The following is a 21,924-nucleotide window of genomic DNA, read 5'->3' on the forward strand; positions in this document are numbered from 1 at the left end:
GGAAACAGCAAGAAAATGAATGTTGCATACAAGATTAATAGGAAATAATTAACAAAGATCAAACAGTAGTAGACTGAGGGAAGGTGGAAAAGGTTTTCTATAGAAGGTAGGATTTTATCTGAGTCTTGAAGGAAGTCAGAAAGACCAAGAGACAGAGATGAAGAGAGCAAGCATTCTGAGTATGGTAGACAACCAGAGAAAATGTCCAGAGGAAAGAAATAGAATGTCTTGTTCATGGAATAATAAAGGAGGTCATTTACTGAATTGGAAAGTACCTGGGGGAAGGGTGCAAGGTGTAAGAAACTTGGAAAAGTGAGGTGAGAACTTTGAAAATTGGAGGATTTTGTATTTGATCTGAAATGTAATGTGGGGGCCACCAGAATTTGAGTATGGGGATGACATAGTCAAACCAATGCTTTAGGAAAACTTTGTGGCTGAAAGAAGGATAGTGTGGAATGAGGCAACACTTGAGGCAGATTTACCCATTAGCAAGCTATTGCAATAGTTCATGTGAGAGGTGATAATGGACCTCTATCAGGGTACTGGCGATATCAGATGAGAGCATTTGAGAAGTGAACAACAGACCTTGGCAACAGATTGCATAATGGGGTGAGGAGAGGCAAGAGAGAATGAGGAGTTGAAAATGAAGTCTAGGTTGTGAGTCAGGGGACTAGAAAGATGATATTGCCTTCTACAATATTAGGGAAGTTGAAAGAGGGGGAGGGTTTGGAGGAAAAGATGAGTTCCATTTTTGATATATTGCATTTAAAATGTCTGCTACACATTCAGTTTGAAAGACAGATGGAGATGAAGCAGGGGAGCAAACATTCAAGTAGATTTGAGAATCATTTTTCTCCCAGGCCATCTCCCCACTCTAATTACTCTCTCCTTCTTTCCATCTTAACCTCTTGGTGAACTGATTCAACTTTATGCTGTCCTCTCTTGAGTTCCTTTATATCACTAATTAAGCCTCAGACTTTGATTATTTCCACATCTTTTCACCTTCACTTCTACACATGTGCTGCTGAATATGTGGAGAAAATTATGCAATCTCTCTGACTGGGTGCACTATAAATTTATTTTATGTAATTTCAACTGTACCATCACTGCTGTTAGACAATCTGGTAATACTATACCTTCATTATTAGCTCATTATCTCACTCTCCAAGTGACTCTATTAAACATTTTCCTTCTCAAATCTCCCATGACTCCTTTCCTCCTACTCTTTCATCTGAGAACCTTGCCTCTTAATTTATAGAAAAAAATAGAGACCTTATCATTAATTCCCCTTTCTCCCCTTTTCCTTATCTCCTTAATTTTATTCCTTCTGCCCCTCTCTCATCCTTCACTTTTTTTTTAAGTTTTTTCTAAGCAATGGGGCTTGCCCAAGGCCACACAGCTAGGTAATTATTAAGTGTCTGAGACCGGATTTGAACTCAGGTACTCCTGACTCCAGGGCTGGTGCTCCACCTAGCCACCCCACATCATTCACTTTTGCCTCACATTGATAAAATGGACCCTTGTTCCTTACCAAAGCTAACTCTATTACTTGTTTAAGCAATTTGATCTCCTCCAGCAGATTGCCCTCTCTATTATCCCCCTCTTTCACTTATTTTCAATCATTCTGACTGTTGATTTATTTCCTATTGCCTATAAACCTATCCACATCTCCCCATCCTTGAAACAAAACAAAGCTAAACAAAAAAATTCTCATCTGATCTTTTACTTCCTACTGTCTTTTCTGACCTTGGTAGCTAAGTCCCTCAAAAATCCATCTACACTAAATGCCTCCATTTTCTCCTCTTTTTGATTTCTTCTTAAATTTGACTTCCAACCTTATCATTTGATATTCTCTGAATATAAACTGTATATTTATTTGTTTGCATTTTGTCTCCCCCTTCAGATTATAAGCTCCTTGAGGGCAGAAACTGTCTTTTGTGTCTTTTTGCATCCCACAGTACTTAAAATTATGCCTGGAACATAATAATTGTTTATTCGTTGATTAAATAGTATAGAATGTATACACCTTAGAACACTATTTAAATATAGTTATTATCATTATTACTTTTATTATTATCTCATCTTTTCATATTTTTTGAGAAAGTTAAAAATATCCCAAGGATGAATTATTATACTATTATTACTGTTTTATATTTGATATAGCTCAGGTGGATAAAATGATTTTTTTAAAAAACTAAAAATTTAAAAAACAATAGTTTGAGTATCTAAACTTTTACTCTGTAGTTTGACTTAAAACATCTTTAGAATATTTCAGCATCAGAAGAATATTAGTGAACATTTTTATAGCACTAACTATATGTTCTCATCTAATTCTCATAGCAAGGAAACTGTGATAGATAGAGTTAAGTAACTTGCCAAGGGTGACAGTTAGTAAGCATCTGAGACTATATTAGAACTCAGGTCTTCCTGATTCCACAGCCCTCCATCCACTGCATTATCTCATGGCCTCTGAAAAGAAAATACCAATATGATTTACATATGTGTGCTGCCTACCTCATCCTGTTTCCATGAAATTTTAATTTTTTTACCCACTTCTATATTTTGAAAAATTCATAGTTAAGAAATTGGGCATTCTGCATGGTGACATCTATTAAATACTTTTTTTGTAAATGTTTATGGATCAATATTATGGATTCATCATCTGTCAATTTATAAAAGATATTTCTAATATGTAAGTCCAGCTAACCAATTTTTGTCTTTTTAAATATTTGTATCTAGAAATTAGGTAGATTCTAAATTTTTTCAATCTTAAGTGATGTTTTATAGTTTTCACCATTTCATAATCTACAACTGGTCAACCAATCCAAGATCTCTATTATAGTTTATTATTACTATATTATCACCATATGGTTTTGTGGTGGATGATATCTCAAAAAACCTTGATGGCAAAAAACCTCAAACTAACTCAAAGTGAAAAATCTTTAGGGATATTAGATTTCCCCTTTATACAGTGAAACCATTTATCCAATTAAAAATTATATTAGAGAATGGGATATAGATACTGATACTGTAATTTCACTGGCATAAAAAATTCCTAGACAAGGGAATTTCCTCTATCCATAACATAATCTATAATAAATGATTTCTCAGCAGATTCTTTTGAAGGTATGGGTTTTTTTGAAGCAGACGAGTAGGGAACAGTATGCTGAATACAGAAAAAAATATGCTTATAACCACTGATAAGTAATTATCCAGGTAGTTGTTGACATCTGACTCCATTAACTTGGCTACAGGGGAATATGATTGCCTTGATGATTGTGGCAAGGGATGGTAAAGGAAGATATGGACTTGTATATGGGGTTGGCATAATTCCCAGGAATCATTGGATGTTTGCCATTGGATTGACCATGGAATATGGCCAAAGACTTGTGAGAGAGTTCCAGGCCCCATTTTCTTCTACCAATGGGAGACAGAGGAGAAAACTTTTGGGAACTAGGGGGAAGAGGCAAACTGCCAAAAAGAGTTGGAGCTCTAAGTAGCTGAAGGGGCAGTGGGTGAAGACAAAGTTAGATGCCATTTTGGCAGCATTGATTGGCTTTTAAAAGTTGTTTTCTACTTGTTAGGAAATTTTTCCTAGAACCCAGTGGAGGTTTCATGCTCTATGGAAATATTGAGCTGAGTGTTGGGGTCATCAGTTGACAAGGGGCTCTGCTTTGGGAGTATACACATCATTTGTTTTTATGGACATTAGTTTATTTGGGGTGAGATATAATGTGTTGCAGACATTCTGCTCTGAAAAGACTTTTGTTTTTTGTTTTATAAAGCTTCAAAACTCTTTATTATCGGCTAAAGTCACCTCTGATGTCTCCAGTGTCTCAAGTAGAAAAACAAATGTGAAATTGCTTATTTAATGAGTTAGCAAAATCAAGAAGTGTATTTCTGTGAAAGGAAACCTATAAATATTCATTTCTTCAAACATTTATTAAAAACATACTTTAGGCAGAGCACTATAAATGAGATTTTAAAAAATTATTTCACCATATTTAGGTAACAGTACTAGGTCTGCCTCTTGTCCCCAATACTGTTTTCCTCTCTGGGAAGCAAGAGAAGTACAAATTTATTTCTGAGATTATTACCAACTTTAAGACTGAATAATATTAATATTACAGTAAATTAACCCTTATACTATTTCTCATGCTTTCTGTACATCCCAAAAGACTATGGTGTAGTTCTGTTTTACTTGAATTTGGATGGAAGTTTAGATCTCAGTTTATGATGTCATTTTCTAATTACAAGATAAAAGTGAGAGAGATTGATTTTTGAAAGTATTCATGTAAAACACTTGCCAAATTAAAATAAAGTAAGTTTGATACTTATAAATCTGTTTTATCAGTTTCTAAAATTCAAGCTACCTTTAGACTAGCTGATATTATTGTTGTTATCAGGGACTTGATATTTTATAAAATAAAAATATGAGAAATTGATTTGATGAGAAATCTATTTATGATCATTGGAATGTATAAACCAAATATCATCCTGGGAATCTTGGGAATCCCTCAGGAAAGCACTTGACCTTCTCTAGAAAACCCAGATATATGATGCTTGGTAATTTTTTTTTAAAGTTTCCTTATATGTCATCTCCCCTGTAAGAATTTTAAGAATTAATGTTCAAATCAGTTCTATTTGCCTTGAGCAAAATGTTATTTAACTGAGTAGTTATTGTTAATGAAGTCCCTGGGGTACCATAATAATGTTTTCCCAGGACTTCATAGAAAAAGTGTAAAATATTTGAACTGCTATGCAACACTAAAGTCAGTTCATCAAATAGCTGACTCCTTTGAAATGAAATTCTTTTATCTTCTCCTTACAAATTTAGACATATTGCAAAAGGACATTTACCCATTTTGTATGTTTTTCTGCATTCATTCTTTCACATCACTAGTTCTTTCCCTCCCTGTCATCATTATACAAAAAAATGAGCTGACAGATGTGAAAAGGACATTGTAGAGGAGAACGATCAGCTTTCATGTTCATGAAACATGTCATGTGTGAACATAGATCTCCTACTGAAGAGAAACTGAAAAGAAATTTATATCAACAACTATTGACCTATTTTCCTTCTCTCACATTCATACAAAGTATTTGTCCAGGTCATCTGTATATAAATTTAATAGCAATAGACATTTATTAAGCAATAAACATTTAATAGCAACAGACATTCATTCAATATGTGTGATGTATTTTCTTTCCCCATTCAAGCCTCAAGGAGCTTAGAATCTAATGGGGAAAGAAAACACATACACACAAATATTGAACAGTGTTAGGGGAGGTGGCATGGTGGAGAAGTCTAGAGGTCCAAAATGAGTATAGACAGATGGGAAATGAGGAGATATTTGAGGAGTGAGGATATGCTCCACAAGGATATTAGTAGGAACAAGTAAATGTTCTCAAACAACATTCAACAAAGGACTTTGCCATCTCACAGTTGGCTGAAGGAAGTGGCTACTTTAAGATTCCATCATGTTTATTCCTTATTGATTATGAAAGAAATATACAGAGAAGTTGATAGAACCAGACACCAGCTGAGGTTTTTACAACATGGTCTGTACCATATATGCATCAAGGTTGTTCAAGATTCTTTGGAAAAATAAAGCATTTGAAATAATTCCACTCAGTGACTTCTGATTATAAATACCAGGCAAGACATAGAAAAGGGAAATGTATATTCACCAAAAATAATTGTCACCTTGATGGATTTGGTGTAGATTCCAGGTTGAAGAAAGATTTCCTATGACTGGTGAGGTCCTCCAGATAATCCTGTTTGCAGAAGTCATCAGAGGTAGCAAGCCCCAGGACTATGTATAACATTCTGAAAAAGATCTGAAATCAGTCAAAGGAGTTTGCCTATTCATCCATCCAGAAAAGACCAAAGGGATGAGGAATGTCTACTGTCCAGATTTCAAAATGCCTATCCAACAATATGCATATTTGGGACAGACAATATAAATAGATAAGAAAATAGGCCCAGAGCAAGGAAAGCAGGTTAGACATCTTTCTAAAAGTTCCAAGCACTGTCCCTGATTCTAAGTTTCACATACCAGCAAATACTTTGCTGTGCAAATTTTCACTGATTTTGTCATACAAAAGAGAGACCCACATTGCTACTTCACTGCACTAAGGGCAGTGAGAAGGTATATGGTGGATGTGAGTAGTCTGTAACATGTAACCAAGGGAGAATTGAAGAATAGGAGTAAAGGGTACTAGTATTAAGCAGTTTTAGGACAGAAAGAAAAGATTTTTCTGGTCATGGGGCAAGAGAATAGCCAGAGTCCAAGTGTTCCAGTTTTCCTCAAGGAAACCCTCTAAGATGGGTCCTGTTCCCTACTTCCCTTCTTCCATTCCATGGTGGACTTTTGAGAAGAAATGCATGAGAATCTCATAGTATGGGTAGGCATTGATGGAATATAATCTGAATCATTGGAGGGAACTCCCAAATTGTTGGTATCATAGATTCATCTGAATTACTGGGGGTTGGAGATGGGAAAGTGCAGGGATGAAGGATTAGCAGTCATGTTCATGTCACCTGCATAAGATCATGGTCTAGAACTGTAAGGGATTTCAGAAGACATATAGTCCCATCTCTTTATTTCCCAATTGAAGATCAAAGAAATTGTGACCTGCCCAAAATCGCAAGATAAAATGCATCAGAGGTAGAACTTGAACCATGATTCCTCCTTAGATCCCAGTAAATTGATTCCATATTGAGTCTTTTTGGTTGAAATCTATATCATGTCTTTATCTTGAGAAGGACTCAGAAGAAGGGTTCAATAGGATCATAGATTTAGACAGGGGAAGGATGTTAAAGGCCTCTTTTTATAACCGAGACAACTGAGTCTCAGAGAGGTAAAGTGATTTGCCAAAGGTTACATAGATAATGCTTCCCTTTGCTTCTAGGAAACATCATAGGGGCTAGGGTGAAGTTATGCATGTAGGAAAAAGCAAGGCAGTCAGACAGAGAGAGACAGAGAAAATCTGAGGCTGCAAAATATTTTCAAGGCCTGAAAAAATTGCCATGCCTCCTAATGCTAAACACATTTCTGTCTTCTAGGTCTTAGTAACTTTAAGAATGGATTATAGTCAGGAAGTAAGAAATGTTATATGTTGCATTTTTAGAACTATATTATAAGAATATGACTGCACTGAATCTTCTAGCCCTACCCCCCTCATATATACACACATATCTGTGTGTGTATGTATATATATATATATATATATGTATATATATATATATATGTTAGAATATATGAGAGAGAGAGAGAGAGAATATCTGAGGCTGAAAAATATTTTAAAGGCCTGAAAAAGTTGTCATGCTTCCTAATACTAAACACATTGCTGTCATCTAGGTCTTGGTAGCTTTAAAAATGGATTATAGTCAGAAAGTGAAAAATAAAAGAGCCAAAGCTTTATGTTGCATTTATAGAACCACTAAGGTTATTAGAGCACTGAGACTTCCAGCTCTGCCCCCCATATATACATAAATATTTATATATATATATATATATATATATATATATATATATATATATATATATTTAAGAATATGAGAGAGAGAGAGAGAGAGAGAGAGAGAGAGAGAGAGAGAGAGAGAGAGAGAAAGAGATTACCCTGTAATTCTTTAATGAGGTAATGGGAGCAAAGACACTTTTCAAGATGTCTCGTATTTACCACTACCTAGTGGCCCTTTGGAATAACTTGAGACTGGCATTTTAAAGACCAATAAGAGTTGTTCAGGTCCCAAATGTCCCTCTGTTGCTGAGAGATGATATGGGACAGTAGGAAGATCATTGATTCTGGAATTAGCAGACACCCGCAAATTCTGGCACTTATTGTCTCCCCATGTGCAAGCTACTTAACCTCTACAAAAACTTCAAAAACTTCAATTTTTCTGAATTGTGAAATGGAAATAAAACTTTTAATACATGCCTCACAAGAAAACTTGTAAACCTAAAGTATCATTGAATTGGTGGAGTGGTAAGATGGAATACTTTTCCTGAAAAAATTGAGAACTCTAGAATCCATGTTTCATTTCATTCCATTTAAATTGGTGAGGGAACAGGCTTGAGGTGACAGACTGGGATGCAAAGACAATTGCTTCCTTTTTACATCAAACTAAAACTGAAATCAAGTGGAAACTCATTTAATCTTAAATGCATTATTCTTTTTTTTAAAAGTAAGATTGACCCCCCACCACTAAAGATTTCATTGAAATTCAATTTAATGGAGCGGCTAGGTGGCACACTGAATAGAGCACTGGCCTTGGAGTCAGGAGTACCTGGGTTCAAATCCGACCTCAGACACTTAATAATTACCTAGCCGTGTGGCCTTGGGCAAGCCACTTAACCCCATTGCCTTGAAAAATTAAAAAAAAGAAATTCAATTTAACAAGTATATATTCACCTCTGAATATGAACACAGAGCTAAAGTAGAGCCTAAGAGAGAAAATGGGTTGAGTAACTCCTAGGAAACTTCTTGGGGAAAGAAATACAAAAGTTAAATAGTTAAATAGTTAAAAATGGCAAGCAAAAAAAAATTAAATACTAGAACAAATGGTTGGACAAATGCTATAATAGGAATTCAGGAAAGGAATCAACATTTTTACAAATATTATTTTGTTTGATCCTTACAACTTTGACATACAGTTGAAGAAACTGGGATTCAATGACTTGCACAGAATTGGGACAACTTGTAAATATCCAAGGTTGGATTAAAAACTCAAATCTATCCTGATGCCAAGCCCAGTGCTCTATCCACATGAGCCTTCAGCTACCTCTGTAGGCCCCTCTATAGATGCAGCTAGGTACGTATAGAACACAGAACCTTGAGTCAGAAGGACATGAATTCAAATCCAACCTCAAACACTTGATACTTACTGCCTGTGTTACCTTGGGTAAGTCATTTGACCCTATCTTGCATCTCTAATTGTCCTGATTCAAATTTGGCTCCTGGACTCCTCTGGAGGAGAAAGCGAGACAGGTGACTTATCACAGGTTCCCCTCACTCAAATTCAATTCACTTGTGTGTCATAGTATCCCTGATGTCATGTTCTTCTTTGAGAACAAAGGACAAACATCATCATCATCATCATCAAACCTCTATAGGAGACAGGGAAAGCTAAGTTATTGAGTATAACCTTGTTTCAATTTGGTGAAGTTTATGAACCCCTTTCTCAGAATGGAAAATTTTTAAATGCATAAAACATATTGCATAGGATGACCAAAGGAAGAAAATCAAACATACTGACATAGTTATCAATATTTTTAAAAAATGTTCATGGATCCTAGATTAATAATCCCTGATACACTGTCCTTTTCATCAGTTCTCAAAGTGTGGGCTAGGAACCTCTGAGGATCTCTGAGATATTTTTAGTCAAAACTATTCTCAAAAAAGTTTTAAGAAATTATTTTCACAATAGTACTAAAATGTTTAAATTTCTAAGAAGCAAATATTAAAAGATATAATCCACATAGACACAAGCACTTTGGGAGATCCTCAGTACTTGTAAAGTATAAAGTGGTTTTGAGACCCCAAAGATTTGAGAATGATTTAAGCAGGGGAAAATTGAAAAAGGATCACCACCTGAAGAAGGTTCTCACTTTTTAAAAAAATCACTGATGATTGACTTTGAAACAGAAAGGGAGAAGGGAGGACAGCTTCTAATTCATGCTCAACTTTTTTCATCCGTGTCCTTAGAAAATCAATAACCTATTTAAATTGGATCATTGCTGAGATGATCCAACCAATTTTACTTCTTTCCTTTGGAGTACAAAAGGAGCCTTCAATTGACTATCTCTGGCTCTGCCTTGCTGTCCAGTATTCCAATATAAAATCCATAGAATCAGCATTCCCGTTATTCTTTGTCTCCTCCCTCCATGCTTTTAGGTCTAGCCCCCTACAGGGCCCTGTCTGTCGCCATGGCTAATCTTAACAGACTTGTGGGTTGCTGTGCATTGTTCTAGTGCAGTTCCATAAATCCTTCTGTGCCCTGAGGAACAAGTGCATTCCATCTGGCATCCTCCTTGTGGTCTGAGTTCTTGCCATGAGAAGCAGCTGTACTTTTTCTTTAATATTCTTTCTTGACTCTCCCCACCATACACACATTCACCTCTTTTTCCCCCTTCTGCCTCACAAACCATTGCCTGTTTTCATTTAAACTTATTTTTTTTAAAAAAATTATTCTCTGTTGTTTCATACAAACAGTGATCTCTGAGAGTTCTAGAATCTATATTAAACTTGGGCTTACTATATATATATAATATATATTATATATATGATCAAGTTGAATATTGCTCTATTTTTTCCTTATTCTCTCTATACTACAGCTCCTTGTCAGTCTCATTTGCTGTTCTTTACCCAGGGCAAGACCTTATAATACCCACAAAATCATTTGATCTGGCACTGCCATGGCAACCATATGTGGGACTCAAAATTCAATAAATCTAGGAAGTTTTTAGGGGTGAATTAATTAATTGTTTGCTAAATATATCAGGCTATTTTTTTTAGGTTTTTGCTAGGCAATGGGGTTAAGTGGCTTGCCCAAGGCCAAACAGCTAGGTAATTATTAAGTGTCTGAGGCTGGATTTGAACTCAGGGCCTCCTGAATCCAGGGCCAGTGCTCTAGCCGCCCCTAGCAGATTAATTTTTAAGTTGATAATTTTGTATGGTCCTCGAATGACATTTTATCTCTCCTTGTCCCTCTCCCTCTCCCTCTCCTTCTTCCTCTCTTTCAAATTTTCCCATTATGGTTGAGGACACTGATATTCTCACCTAGGTTTGAAACCTTGATGTCATCTTCAGTCACTCACTCTCACTCCCCCTCCCCCATAGCCTATTGTAGCCAAATATTACTTTTACCTTCACAAAATCTCTCATACATTTATTTCTTCACTTATTTAGCTACAGCCCTGGTTCAGGAACCTGTCTCCCGGACTTTTGCAATAGCATTCTAACTGGTTTCCCCGCCTCAGGTCTCCCTGCTTCAGTGCATTCTCCAATCAGTTGTCATGGTGATTTTTTTTTTAAGTGTAGAGCTGAGCAAAGTAAAATTGCTGGAGCAATGAAATGTGAACTGCACAAATTTAGAGACATTTTCACTTCAAATCTTTATGTAGACTATTTGTGCCTAACCTGTAGTAGAGTTTTCCAAGCTTATGTTGATCTGAATCTTGGTTCCAACATAATAGAATCATTTTGGTCTTCTTTAAAAATGAAGGAATGTTCAAAAAATTAATTTAAAAAAAGAAATGAAGGATTATAATCAACTGAGATCTATGTTACCCTTTCCCAATAAAGGAGCTCCAATGAATCTGTTTTCTTCAAGATCTTTTTTTATTTTTTCAAGGCAATGGGGTTAAATCACTTGCCCAAGGTCACATAGCAAAGTAAGTATTAAGTGTCTAAGGTCAAATTTGAACTTGGATCCCCCTAACTCCAGGACTGGTGCTCCACTATTGCTCCATATAGCTGCCCCCCGCTTCAAGGTCTGTTTGTCATCTCAAGCTCTTCACAATCTGGCCCCTTCCTATCTTTCCAAATTTATTTTTTTTAATAAGATTAAAGTACATTTATTATTATTATTATTATTATTATTATTATTAATTCTATTTTTTAAATTTTATTTAAGGCAATGGGGTTAAGTGACTTGGCCAAGGTCACCCAGCCAGGCAATTATTAAGTCTCTGGGGTTGGATTTGAACTCAGGTCCTCCTGAATCCAGGACCAGTGCTCTATCCACCACACCATCTAGTAGTCCCCCTTTCCAATCCTCTTATACATTCCTTTCCCTCTAAAGATTCTGTGCTCCAATAATCTTGGCCTACTTACAGGTCTAAAACACAATGCTCTGTCTCCCATTTCAGAAGCAGCTGATGCTGGACACAGAGTCAGGAAGACCTGATTTCAAATCGTACACCTACTAGCTGTGTGACCTTAGGCAAGACATCTAATCTCAGTATACCTCAATTTCTTTAACTGTTTTTAAAAAAAACTACCTCCCATAGTTGTTGTGAGGATCAGTATATAATAGATATTCCTACCCCAAGGTGATAATATCAAATCAATTCGCAAATCAGGTCCTTCTCTAACAAGTGCCAAGTTATTTATAAGCTATCTCCCCATCTGAATATAAACTCCTAGAAGGCATGGATTGTTTTTTTCCCTCTCTTTATATTCCCACACCTTAATACATCACCTGAAATATAGTAAGAGCTTACTTAATAAATGATTGTTGGCTGATTTATTGAGCTTTCTTATATAGAATGCTAACATAAAGTTGTTTTCTCACTTGGTTCTAAATCTGTTTTGTTTGTTTGTTTGTTTTTTTTGCTTCTGGATCATTTATTGAAAAATTACCATCATGCTCTCTAAAATCACTTCACTGAAGGGCCAAATCATGTGCATGCGTAATAGAATTTCTTTTTCACAGAAACCCTTGGTTTAAAAGCTATATAAACAAGTTGTATAGTAGAAGGTGACTTGAATCTTTTAGTGATTGAGAAGAAAATTGACTGAACAATGGCCTTGGAACATCAAGGAAAGATCAAAAGCATCAGCTTCTATCACATGGCTTACATTGAAGTTGAGAATTTAACTTGAGGGAGAGGAATAGGTGCTTCTCATTTATTTACAAAAGCTGGATCCTGACAGTAAAGGAGGGGATACCAAGGGGAGTTGCCTGGTACAAACTGTGCACTAATGAAGCATATCTAGCAATGTATCTTATTGCTGTTGTTTGTTATTGTCCTTCATTCTCAAAGAGAACTGATGACATCAGGAGACTGATATCTTGACTTGCAAATAAATTGGATTTAAATGAGGCAGAGCTGTGCAAAGTCATGAGCCACACTCTTTCCTCCAGAGTCACAGGAGTCTAAGACATAAGTAAGCACAATTGACTATGGTCTGGGATACAGTGGGAAATTTTTGCCTTTCTAATCTAAGGTCTTTCCCCAGGTTTCACTTTTTTTCCTGAAGCAATGCCTGTTCAGTACTTAAAGGCAAGATAAAAATTAGAGGGGAAAAAAGATGACCTAGTCTTCCTAAACAAAAGAATATATCTAACATAGAAATAAAGAGAACTCCAATTGTTTAGAACCATTTCAGTCACTGTTACAGGGATATACATTGTTAAGTCCTCTATCCATGGTAACAAGGTGAAAAACCACCAGAGGAAAAACAATACAAAACATTTTCAATTTATTGGCTTCTTTCTTTTCTTTCCTGGACAATTTTTAAAGTATCTGTGTCCTGTACTTATTTGTAAATAGCATAGGATCATAGCTAGATCTGGAAATTTCAAAAGCAATCAGGTCTAACTCCCTCATTTCTATAGTTGAGGAAACAGAGGGCCAAGGTCATTCCCAGAATATTAGGAGCTCCTTAGAAGTGAATTCCTCTGATTCCATAACCAGAGTCTTTTGGACTTGGTCATGTGCCTCACTAGCCTCCCAAGTAGAGTATAAACTTCTTAAGGTCAAGGCACTGTTTCAGTCCTATCTTTGTATTTCTAGGCAATGACACAGTGCCTGGTCAATTGTAGATTAATTAATGTTTGTTGTACTAAATTGAATTGAGCTATATAGCTAGAAAGACATTGTCTTTGACATTCCTGATAGAAATTATATGTATACATACATACACACAAACCTGTATGCATGTGTACATATATGTATATATGTATATGTGTATGTATGTTTGTATGTATGTATATTTCCCTAGTGGAACTTCATTGATGGTTATTTATTCCATTCTGGGCAAGAGTTTTTTTTTTAATTTTTTATTTATTTAAGCCACTGGGGTTAAGTGAATTGCCCAAGGTCACACAGCTAGGCAATCATTAAGTGTCTGAGGTCAGATTTGAACTCAGATCCTCCTGATTCCGGGGCTGATGCTCTATCCACTGTGCCACCTAGCTACCCCTGGGCAAGAGGTTTTAATGAATGTCACTGACTATCTAGAAAAATGGAAGATGCCTTTAGAACCCCTGTCATCTAAAGTTGATACTTTCAAGTGGCTTGAGACTTTGACAAGGAGATATTTTATTTCTCATAATCATATTCTTCCTGATTCTTTCTTGACTGATTTATCTGAGCAAAGTTGTTTTGCATTTTTCAGTACTTGAGGAATTCATATGTAAAATGTTTCTATGAACCCTTCTGAGAAGTTACAGGATAATGTCCCTAATGTGCTTAAACTCTGCAAATGAGTGTCACAGAACTCAGCTTTCCCTGATATTTAGGGGCTTTAAGGAGTTACAAAGAAACAAGAAATTATGACAGATGAAAAGTGATTTCTCTCCAGAACATTAGGCCTGTGGTTTCTTTTTATTTTTAGAAGACAATTTGTTTTCCACAACCATTCGTGGAAGGATTTTTAAAAATTTAAAGTTTCTAAAGTTGATGTCATTTTTCTTTATTATGTCATCAGGGTGATGCTAAGTACTTTGATGGATTTGGGGAACATTAAAGTGCTTAATAAAAACTTATTAATGTTTCATGGCATAGAGTGCTAGACCTGGAGTCTGGAAGACTTGAAAGTGAAGCCCATTCCTCCTGCCACCACCATGCCCTCTAATCTCCTAACCCTGGGGAAGTCACACCCTCATGGAGCCTTGTCTTTTTCATCTATAAATTAGAACATAATAGCACTAAAACTAACCTAACAGTATTATGGCTGCTACTGTGAGAACACTCTACAGATGCCATTGTTGGTATCCTTCTCAATGGATACTGGCAAAGCACAGTCTACTGACCAATCCTACCAAGCCAGAAAGGTTTGAAATATTGTCTTGACAATGGACTTGTTTTGTCATCTGAAAACCAGCCCAGCCATACTTCAAGAGGTCATCACCATAAGGCTGACCAGCAGGTGATGATTTGTTTTGGATACCGGAACACATGAAGGCTGTCTGCTAGGGATTAGTAAAATTGGATTTTTGTTGAGGAACAGATGAAATCACCCAAACTTGATGTATTGAGGTGTGGTTAGTATAAAAAAATAGCAACAAGGAGATTTTTTTCCCTGATCCCTCTGCTTAAAAGCCTTTAACTTATCTGGGCATAGAAATCCAAGTTTTATATAATCAGTGTCAAATCCTAGAGAAAAAGAAGCTAAATCCTTAGACTTGGAAAAGGATGAAATGTAAAATGAGCCTTATATGACAGAAGGAAAAAACCCTGTACATTAGGAAAGAAAATAAGGAAAAAAATAATTTTAGTGAAAATGATACTTAATGAGATTCATTCTTCTTATTTGAAAACGTTAAAGCTGCATATACATACAAAAGCATATTAGAGAAAGGAAATCCTAGGACTAACGTACTGTGTAGTTAACATTTCCTACTTTTATTGGAGCTAGTTCTTTGATCCAAGGCAAGAATAATGGAAATTTGAAAAAAAGAAGCAAAACTATTTACCCTAAGCATTATTAGTAAAGTATTTACTTTGGTACATGAACTACAAATTGACTTATGATTGATGATAACTGGGAAAAAGAATGTAGAGAAAGTATGATGAATAACTCTTTTAAAGAACATCTATATTTATTTAATGACAGCTTTATCTTTACCTAATCTTTAATATTCTAATAGTTCTGAATTCTATTATTCAAAAATTTTCAGTGTCTCCTCATTGCCTAATGAATAAAGCCCAGACCTCTAGGTATTCCAGGCTTTCCATAGTTTAGCTCTATCATTTTTCAGTTTTCTCTAGCCCTGTTTTGCATCTTACCCTATCAAGTGCTTTCCATTGCCTCTGCTGTATCCCAGACTTCCTTACCATTGTTCATACTTCTCCAGGCTTTATCTTCATCTCTGCCTGTTGAAATCCTTCCTTTATTACCATTCAAGGTCCTTATAACTCTAAATTTTATAATTTTCTATAGTTACTTAATGGAACACATGAATTTCTCCATTGAGAATTTCAAAATTCTCTGTGATTGGTGACTTTTGTGTTGGCCCAACATGTTTCTCATAATGACCATTATCCATTCTGAGAATATAATGTAGTGATTTAAAAGGCAGAAGTGACAGCTTGTTCTGAGGAGGAAGGTTCTCCCTTGAAAACAAACATTGTCATGGACTTGCTCATTCCATCAGTGCAACAATCAGGGACAATTTGGGGCTGTCTGCAATGGAGAATATCATCTGTATCCAGAAAAAGAACCATGGAGTTTGAACAAAGTTCAGGGACTATTGCCTTTAATTTAGAAAAAAGAACAGATATCTTATTGTCTAATCTTATTATCTCTTATACTTCTTGTTTCTTCCTTAAGGATATGATTTCTCTCTCATCACACTCAATTTGAATCATTATACAACATGGAAACAAAGTAAAGACTGACAAATTGCTTTCTGTGGAGGGGGAGAGGAAAGTAAGATGGGGGAAAATTGTAAAACTCAAAGAAAATCTTTAATTAAAAAAAAAAAGAAAACAAGCATTGTCAATAGTCAGACAAGTTGAGTAGCTCCTTTTTGAACTTGCTGATTTACACAGCACAACCAGGAGACTATGCTTTTATCAGCAGACATTTTCAGAAAGGAATCTCTTATCCAGAATATACAATAGGACAATTCCTAAGCCTTAGCACTTTGCTGGTATGCAGTATTTTTGACAGTAAAATCTCCTGGCTTGGGGGTTGGCAGGCAAGAAAACCTACAAATCTAATTGCCAACTTAAGGGTTTAAAGAGAATTCCAGTTATGTCCAAGTCTTATCCTGGTGGTAATGTGCTCATATACTCTGATTAAAGATAGTTCTAATAGGCTGTGTATAGGTGTTCTACTCTCCCATTTAATCATTGTAACTTGTAGATAACAGCACACAAATCCTGTAGAATACTCCAGCCTTCATTAGACCAGAACTCCCCAGGCAAACAGGAGGCCAACAAATACAAACCAGATACGTGGGTTAATGCAGAGGGCCGCTTTCATCTCACCCTGTTATAGCCCATTTGATTCTGTTATTTATGAGCCACAAATTATGTTGACTAAGGGAACATTCTCTTTCATAAATTGCAGCCTTATACTCATTTAGCAGAAGCGGCAAGGGAACAGAGATTTTCTCTTTGATGGGGAGGGGAGGAGGTAGCAGTTGAAAATCTCAGTTCCTTTTACCCTTTTTTCCTTCTATCCCTCATTTTATGAAATCAAATGAAGTCAATTATAAGAAGGTCTTGGTAGTTCCATTTCCTGGTATTAGAATTAGAAGCCCAAGAAATAATGATTAATAATAATAATTACTAGCATTTATATAACACTTTAAAGTCTGTAAAGTTCATTATTTATAGGCTTCATTTGATTTTCACAATTCTGTGTGGTAAAATACTATTATTTATCCCCCTGAGTCTAAGTCTGAGAGAGATTAAATGACTGGCTAAGGGTTACTCAACCAACAAATTCTGAACTAAGGTCTTTATTCCAAATCTAACACTGTCTCTACTGCACCACCTAGCTGCCTAAACAAATGCTTCCCTGGCAAAAACTATGACACAGTGACATTCCCTTCTTGGGAGGAAAAGAGTGATTGTACTGAATCAATACCTGTAGAATGATGTGTCTCTACTACCAAAGAAGTCTACTTTAGAGATCATTAAGCTAGGCTCTCCATTGTGTGTCTGTCTGTCTGTCTGTCTTTTTGTGTCTGTCTCTCCCTCTCTTACCCTCACTCCTCCCCTCTCCCCCACCCTTTCTCTCTCCCCTCTCTCCCTCTCCTTCTCCTATTTATCTGTCTGTCTGTCCAATAATAATAACCATGTGCATTTTTAATCATGCTTTTATCCTCAAGATGTGCTTTATTATTTGATTTGCTGTAGAGGCCTATTACTTTGTGGGGGTAGTAAAGACATTATTATTCCTTTATATAGGTAAGGGAAATGGTGCGGAAGTAAAGAAATCAATCAATTTGCCTACTGTCATATCTATAGTTAGTGGAAGAGCTAGAACTGGAAGCCAAGTCTTCTTAACTCCAAACCAAGTCCAAATCAGTTTAGACCATGTCTGTGACTCCCCCAGGTCAGATAATGGACACTTATTTCTGTATTTCTATATGCACATTCCAGTTCATGAAGCTTTGCAGATAAAGGTAGGAAGCTCTTGTCTAGCAGAGTTAGGTGGCAATACTCTAAACAGGCACATGCAAAGAAGATCCTTTTAAAAATATATCATCTGCTTTTTTCTATTAATTCAATTGCCTAAAGAGATAAAAAGCATAGTAAGTATTGAAAGCCTATAAAACTTCCAATTTACCAGCCTGATAAAAACAAATGGATGTTTTATATACATATATATACATTTGTAATATATATGTATATATATATATATATATATATATATATATATATATATACTCTGATATCTTCAATTTGACCTTCAGTCATTTTCTTCTTTCAGACATTTTCCTTAAATAGATATTTATGAAGGCAAACAATTCACATTTTGACCTCTTCTTTATGTCCTTCTATTTTGACATTTGTTTTTTCTTTAACAATCAATTCTGAATCCAGGTTGGGAGGAGGTCTATACTCAATATATATCCATCAGATTTCTAGGCAGGTGCTACAGTTAATGGTAATATTAGGTACTACAGTTCAACTATTTAGGATAGTCCAAGATACCATTAAAAGAGATACTTCATACAGGATAGATCATGGTCAGAAGGCCTTTTCCAGTCTCCCCGGTACATACCCTCTGAGATTATCTCTCATTTATACTGCAAACATCTTTGCAGATCATCTTTATGGTTAGAAAGTAAGCTTCTTAAATCAGGGACCATGTTTTTGCTTTAATTTGTCACTTGTCACCCACTAGTTGTTTCTCCAAGGATAGTATTGTAATAGGTGTAGCTAGATTGGAGAGCCATTGGATGGTTGTTACTTGATTTAACAGGAAGCTAATGGGTTTGCTGTTGTTTGCAATTTCATTGGCAACTTCAATTCCTTACTCTTCTTTACCTTACAACATTCCAATCAGTTGTGAAATCTTGTTGCATCTGCTTCTACAACATCTGTCGTATCCATCCTTCCTCTCTCCTCATACTAACAAACAACTTTATATCCTCTTAGCCTGCTGCGGTATCCCTATCCACAAGTCTTTCTCCACTCCATTTCATCTTGCCCACAGTTGCCAAAATGATTTTCCCAAGTCACAGACCTTGTCACACCTCTATTCAATAAAAACTAGGTAATTTAACCTTCATGGTTGAATAAAGATTCCCTTTGGAGCATTTAAAGCCCTAGCTCCAACCCATCTTTCTAGCCTTATTATACATTATTCTCCTTCTCACACTTCATAGTCCAGCCTAACTTGACCTTCTCATAATATTCTAACACCATGTCTTTGCTCAGCTGTCCTCCATTTCTAGATACTTTCACCATCTTTTAGAATTCCCTAGTTTCTTTCAAAGCTTATCCCCAACTACTCTAACCTAAAGTCACTCCTAATGCCCTACCTCCATTAACTTTTGTGTGTATACAAATAAAACTTTCTGCTGCTATATATATTTGCAAATATACATATATATGTATATGTAGATATGTGTGTGTGCATAACAAAAATAGAAGTTGGTAGATAGATCCTGAAGAAAGGAACTTTTATTTCCCTTTGTATTCTTAGTGCCTAATATGATGAATAGCAGTGGAGATTTTTAATAAACGTTTGTTGTTTGAATGTTGGCTATCTTTTAATGAAAAATTTCTTCTCTGATTTCAGAATCATGACCATGCCTGCATTGCATGTCGAATCATCTATCGTTCAGATGAGCACCATCCTCCCATATTGCCCCCAAAAGCTGACTTGACCATTGGCCTGCATGGGGAGTGGGTGAGCCAGAGATGTGAAGTACGCCCTGAAGTCCTCTTCCTTACCCGCCATTTCATATTTCATGACAACAATAATACCTGGGAAGGGCATTATTACCACTATTCTGATCCCATTTGCAAGCACCCCACCTTCACTATTTATGCCCAAGGTCGCTATAGCCGTGGTGTACATTCTGCCCGAGTCATGGGAGGCACAGAGTTTGTGTTCAAAGGTAAGTCACATGTCATGAATCAAAATTTCTTTAGGAATTGAGTGATAATGAGCAAAACTTGACTATTTCTGCTGTGGACTACTAGAGAAGGGATTGAGGCAAGAAATTAGGGGCGGGGTGAATTTACTGTTGGCAAAACTGGTCTTGCATCAGTTAGCAGATGCTGAAAGTTTACAAAGCAATGCAAGCTTTATATATTATTGCATGATTTCATAGGTTTAGGAATCCTGACTGCTGGTATTCACTTTAACAAGATTCAAAGCCATAATGTAGAATGTAAATACCACTAGGAAAGGTAATAGATTTACATAAATTCTCAAAAAAGTATAAATGGGGGCAGTTAGGTGGCACAGTAGATAGAGCACCAACCCTGGAATCAGGATGACTTGAGTTCAAATCCGGCCTCAGACACTTAATAATTGCCTAACTGTGAGCTTGGGCAAGTCATTTAATCCCATTGCTTTAAATAAATAAAAGAAGTTTAAAAAACAACAAAAAAAGTATAAATGGCTAATAGATGAAGAGGCAGTTTCATAGGATAAAAGCATCAAGGCACTTATTGCCTGACATTATGGGGGAAAGCTGTCATAGAATGAGTAAATTGTCTAGAACAGGTGGAAGTTGTTTATTTGTTTTTTTTTAAATCCTGGTACAGAACATTGCTTTATACCAGAGGTTGCTAACTTGTTTTGTGTTGTTCATCTCTTTGGAAATTTGATGAAGTTTATTGATACCTTGTCAAAATAATGTGGGTTTTAATAAATTTACTTTAAGAGGAAATGTTAAATTTCAGTTAGACATTAGTGAAAATAATTTTTCCCATCCAAGTTCACAGACCTCCTGATATCTATTCACGGAGGTCCATGGCCCTAGTTGATTTGGGGTATAGAGTGCTAGTGAAGAGGTAATGAAAACAGAGGAAGTGATTCATATAATTAGAGAGCTTAAAATCATTTTTGATAAAGATTATGAGACATTGGGATATATTTTCAAGAACAGTCATAGTCTCCTCTTAGATGTTTTAAGAAATGTGGCTACATTTCTGAGATGGTAGGGATCATAAAATGACAGATCTAGAAGTGAAAGAGATTTAATGTCATCTGGTCCAATGTCTTCATTTTAATAGCTAAAGAATCTCAAGAGAGGTTACCAACTCAGAGAGATTAAATAACTTTCTCCATAGTTGCACACTATTTTAGGAGAGCTAACATTTGAACCCAGGTTCTCTAACTACAAATTCCAAAACATATTAATATCCATATGGGAAGGATGACAAGATGTGGACCAGCCTCTGGATAGTAAAGATTATATAAACAATTCATTTTATCAAGTCTCATTTATCCAAATAAATCTGAGATCAACTGGGGAGCCACATAGAGGACTCATATTATAAAAACTGAAAACCTAAGAGTAATAAGGGATCAAAAGTTCATTTATTTCAGCTTGTAGAGGGATTACCTGTTCAGGTATAACATCTTTGACAAATGATCATCCTAGGTATTTGAAGATTTTCCATGACTGGTGAATTCACATCCTCATTAGTGATGTCATTCGAATTATAGATAGTAATTTTCAGAAGAAATTGCTTATATCAATTCAGAATCTTTCCTTCAATAATTTCTAAAATCTGTTGTTCCTAGCTTTTTCTTCTGGGGCTAAAGAATTCCAGTCTCTCTGTCTCTCTTGAAGACTCTTCAAATACTTGAAAATAGCTATCAAGTTTCTTTCTGAGTTTTCTCTTCTGTAGTATACAAGTCCCCAGTAACTTTAGGAGATCCTTTTATGGTTTGGTTTCCAGGACCCTTATCAGTTCTTCCATGGACATGATTCAGTGTAGCAGTTTCTTTCTTCAAATATGGTACCCCAATCACAGAACTTTGTAC

The 21,924-nt window shown here is 35.9% G+C and overlaps 1 protein-coding gene across 1 annotated transcript in view; it reads left to right on the top strand.

Moving 5' to 3' along the window:
* APCDD1 (APC down-regulated 1) overlaps positions 1-21,924 on the top strand; it is a 59,134-nt gene that overhangs the window by 29,608 nt on the left and 7,602 nt on the right. The window contains exon 4 of the mRNA XM_074208161.1: positions 19,720-20,041. Coding sequence (XP_074064262.1) covers positions 19,720-20,041 — 322 coding nt within the window. The remainder of the gene's footprint in view (positions 1-19,719; positions 20,042-21,924) is intronic.

This window comes from Macrotis lagotis, chromosome X (assembly GCF_037893015.1).
Source record: "Macrotis lagotis isolate mMagLag1 chromosome X, bilby.v1.9.chrom.fasta, whole genome shotgun sequence".
Lineage (NCBI taxonomy): Eukaryota > Metazoa > Chordata > Mammalia > Peramelemorphia > Peramelidae > Macrotis > Macrotis lagotis.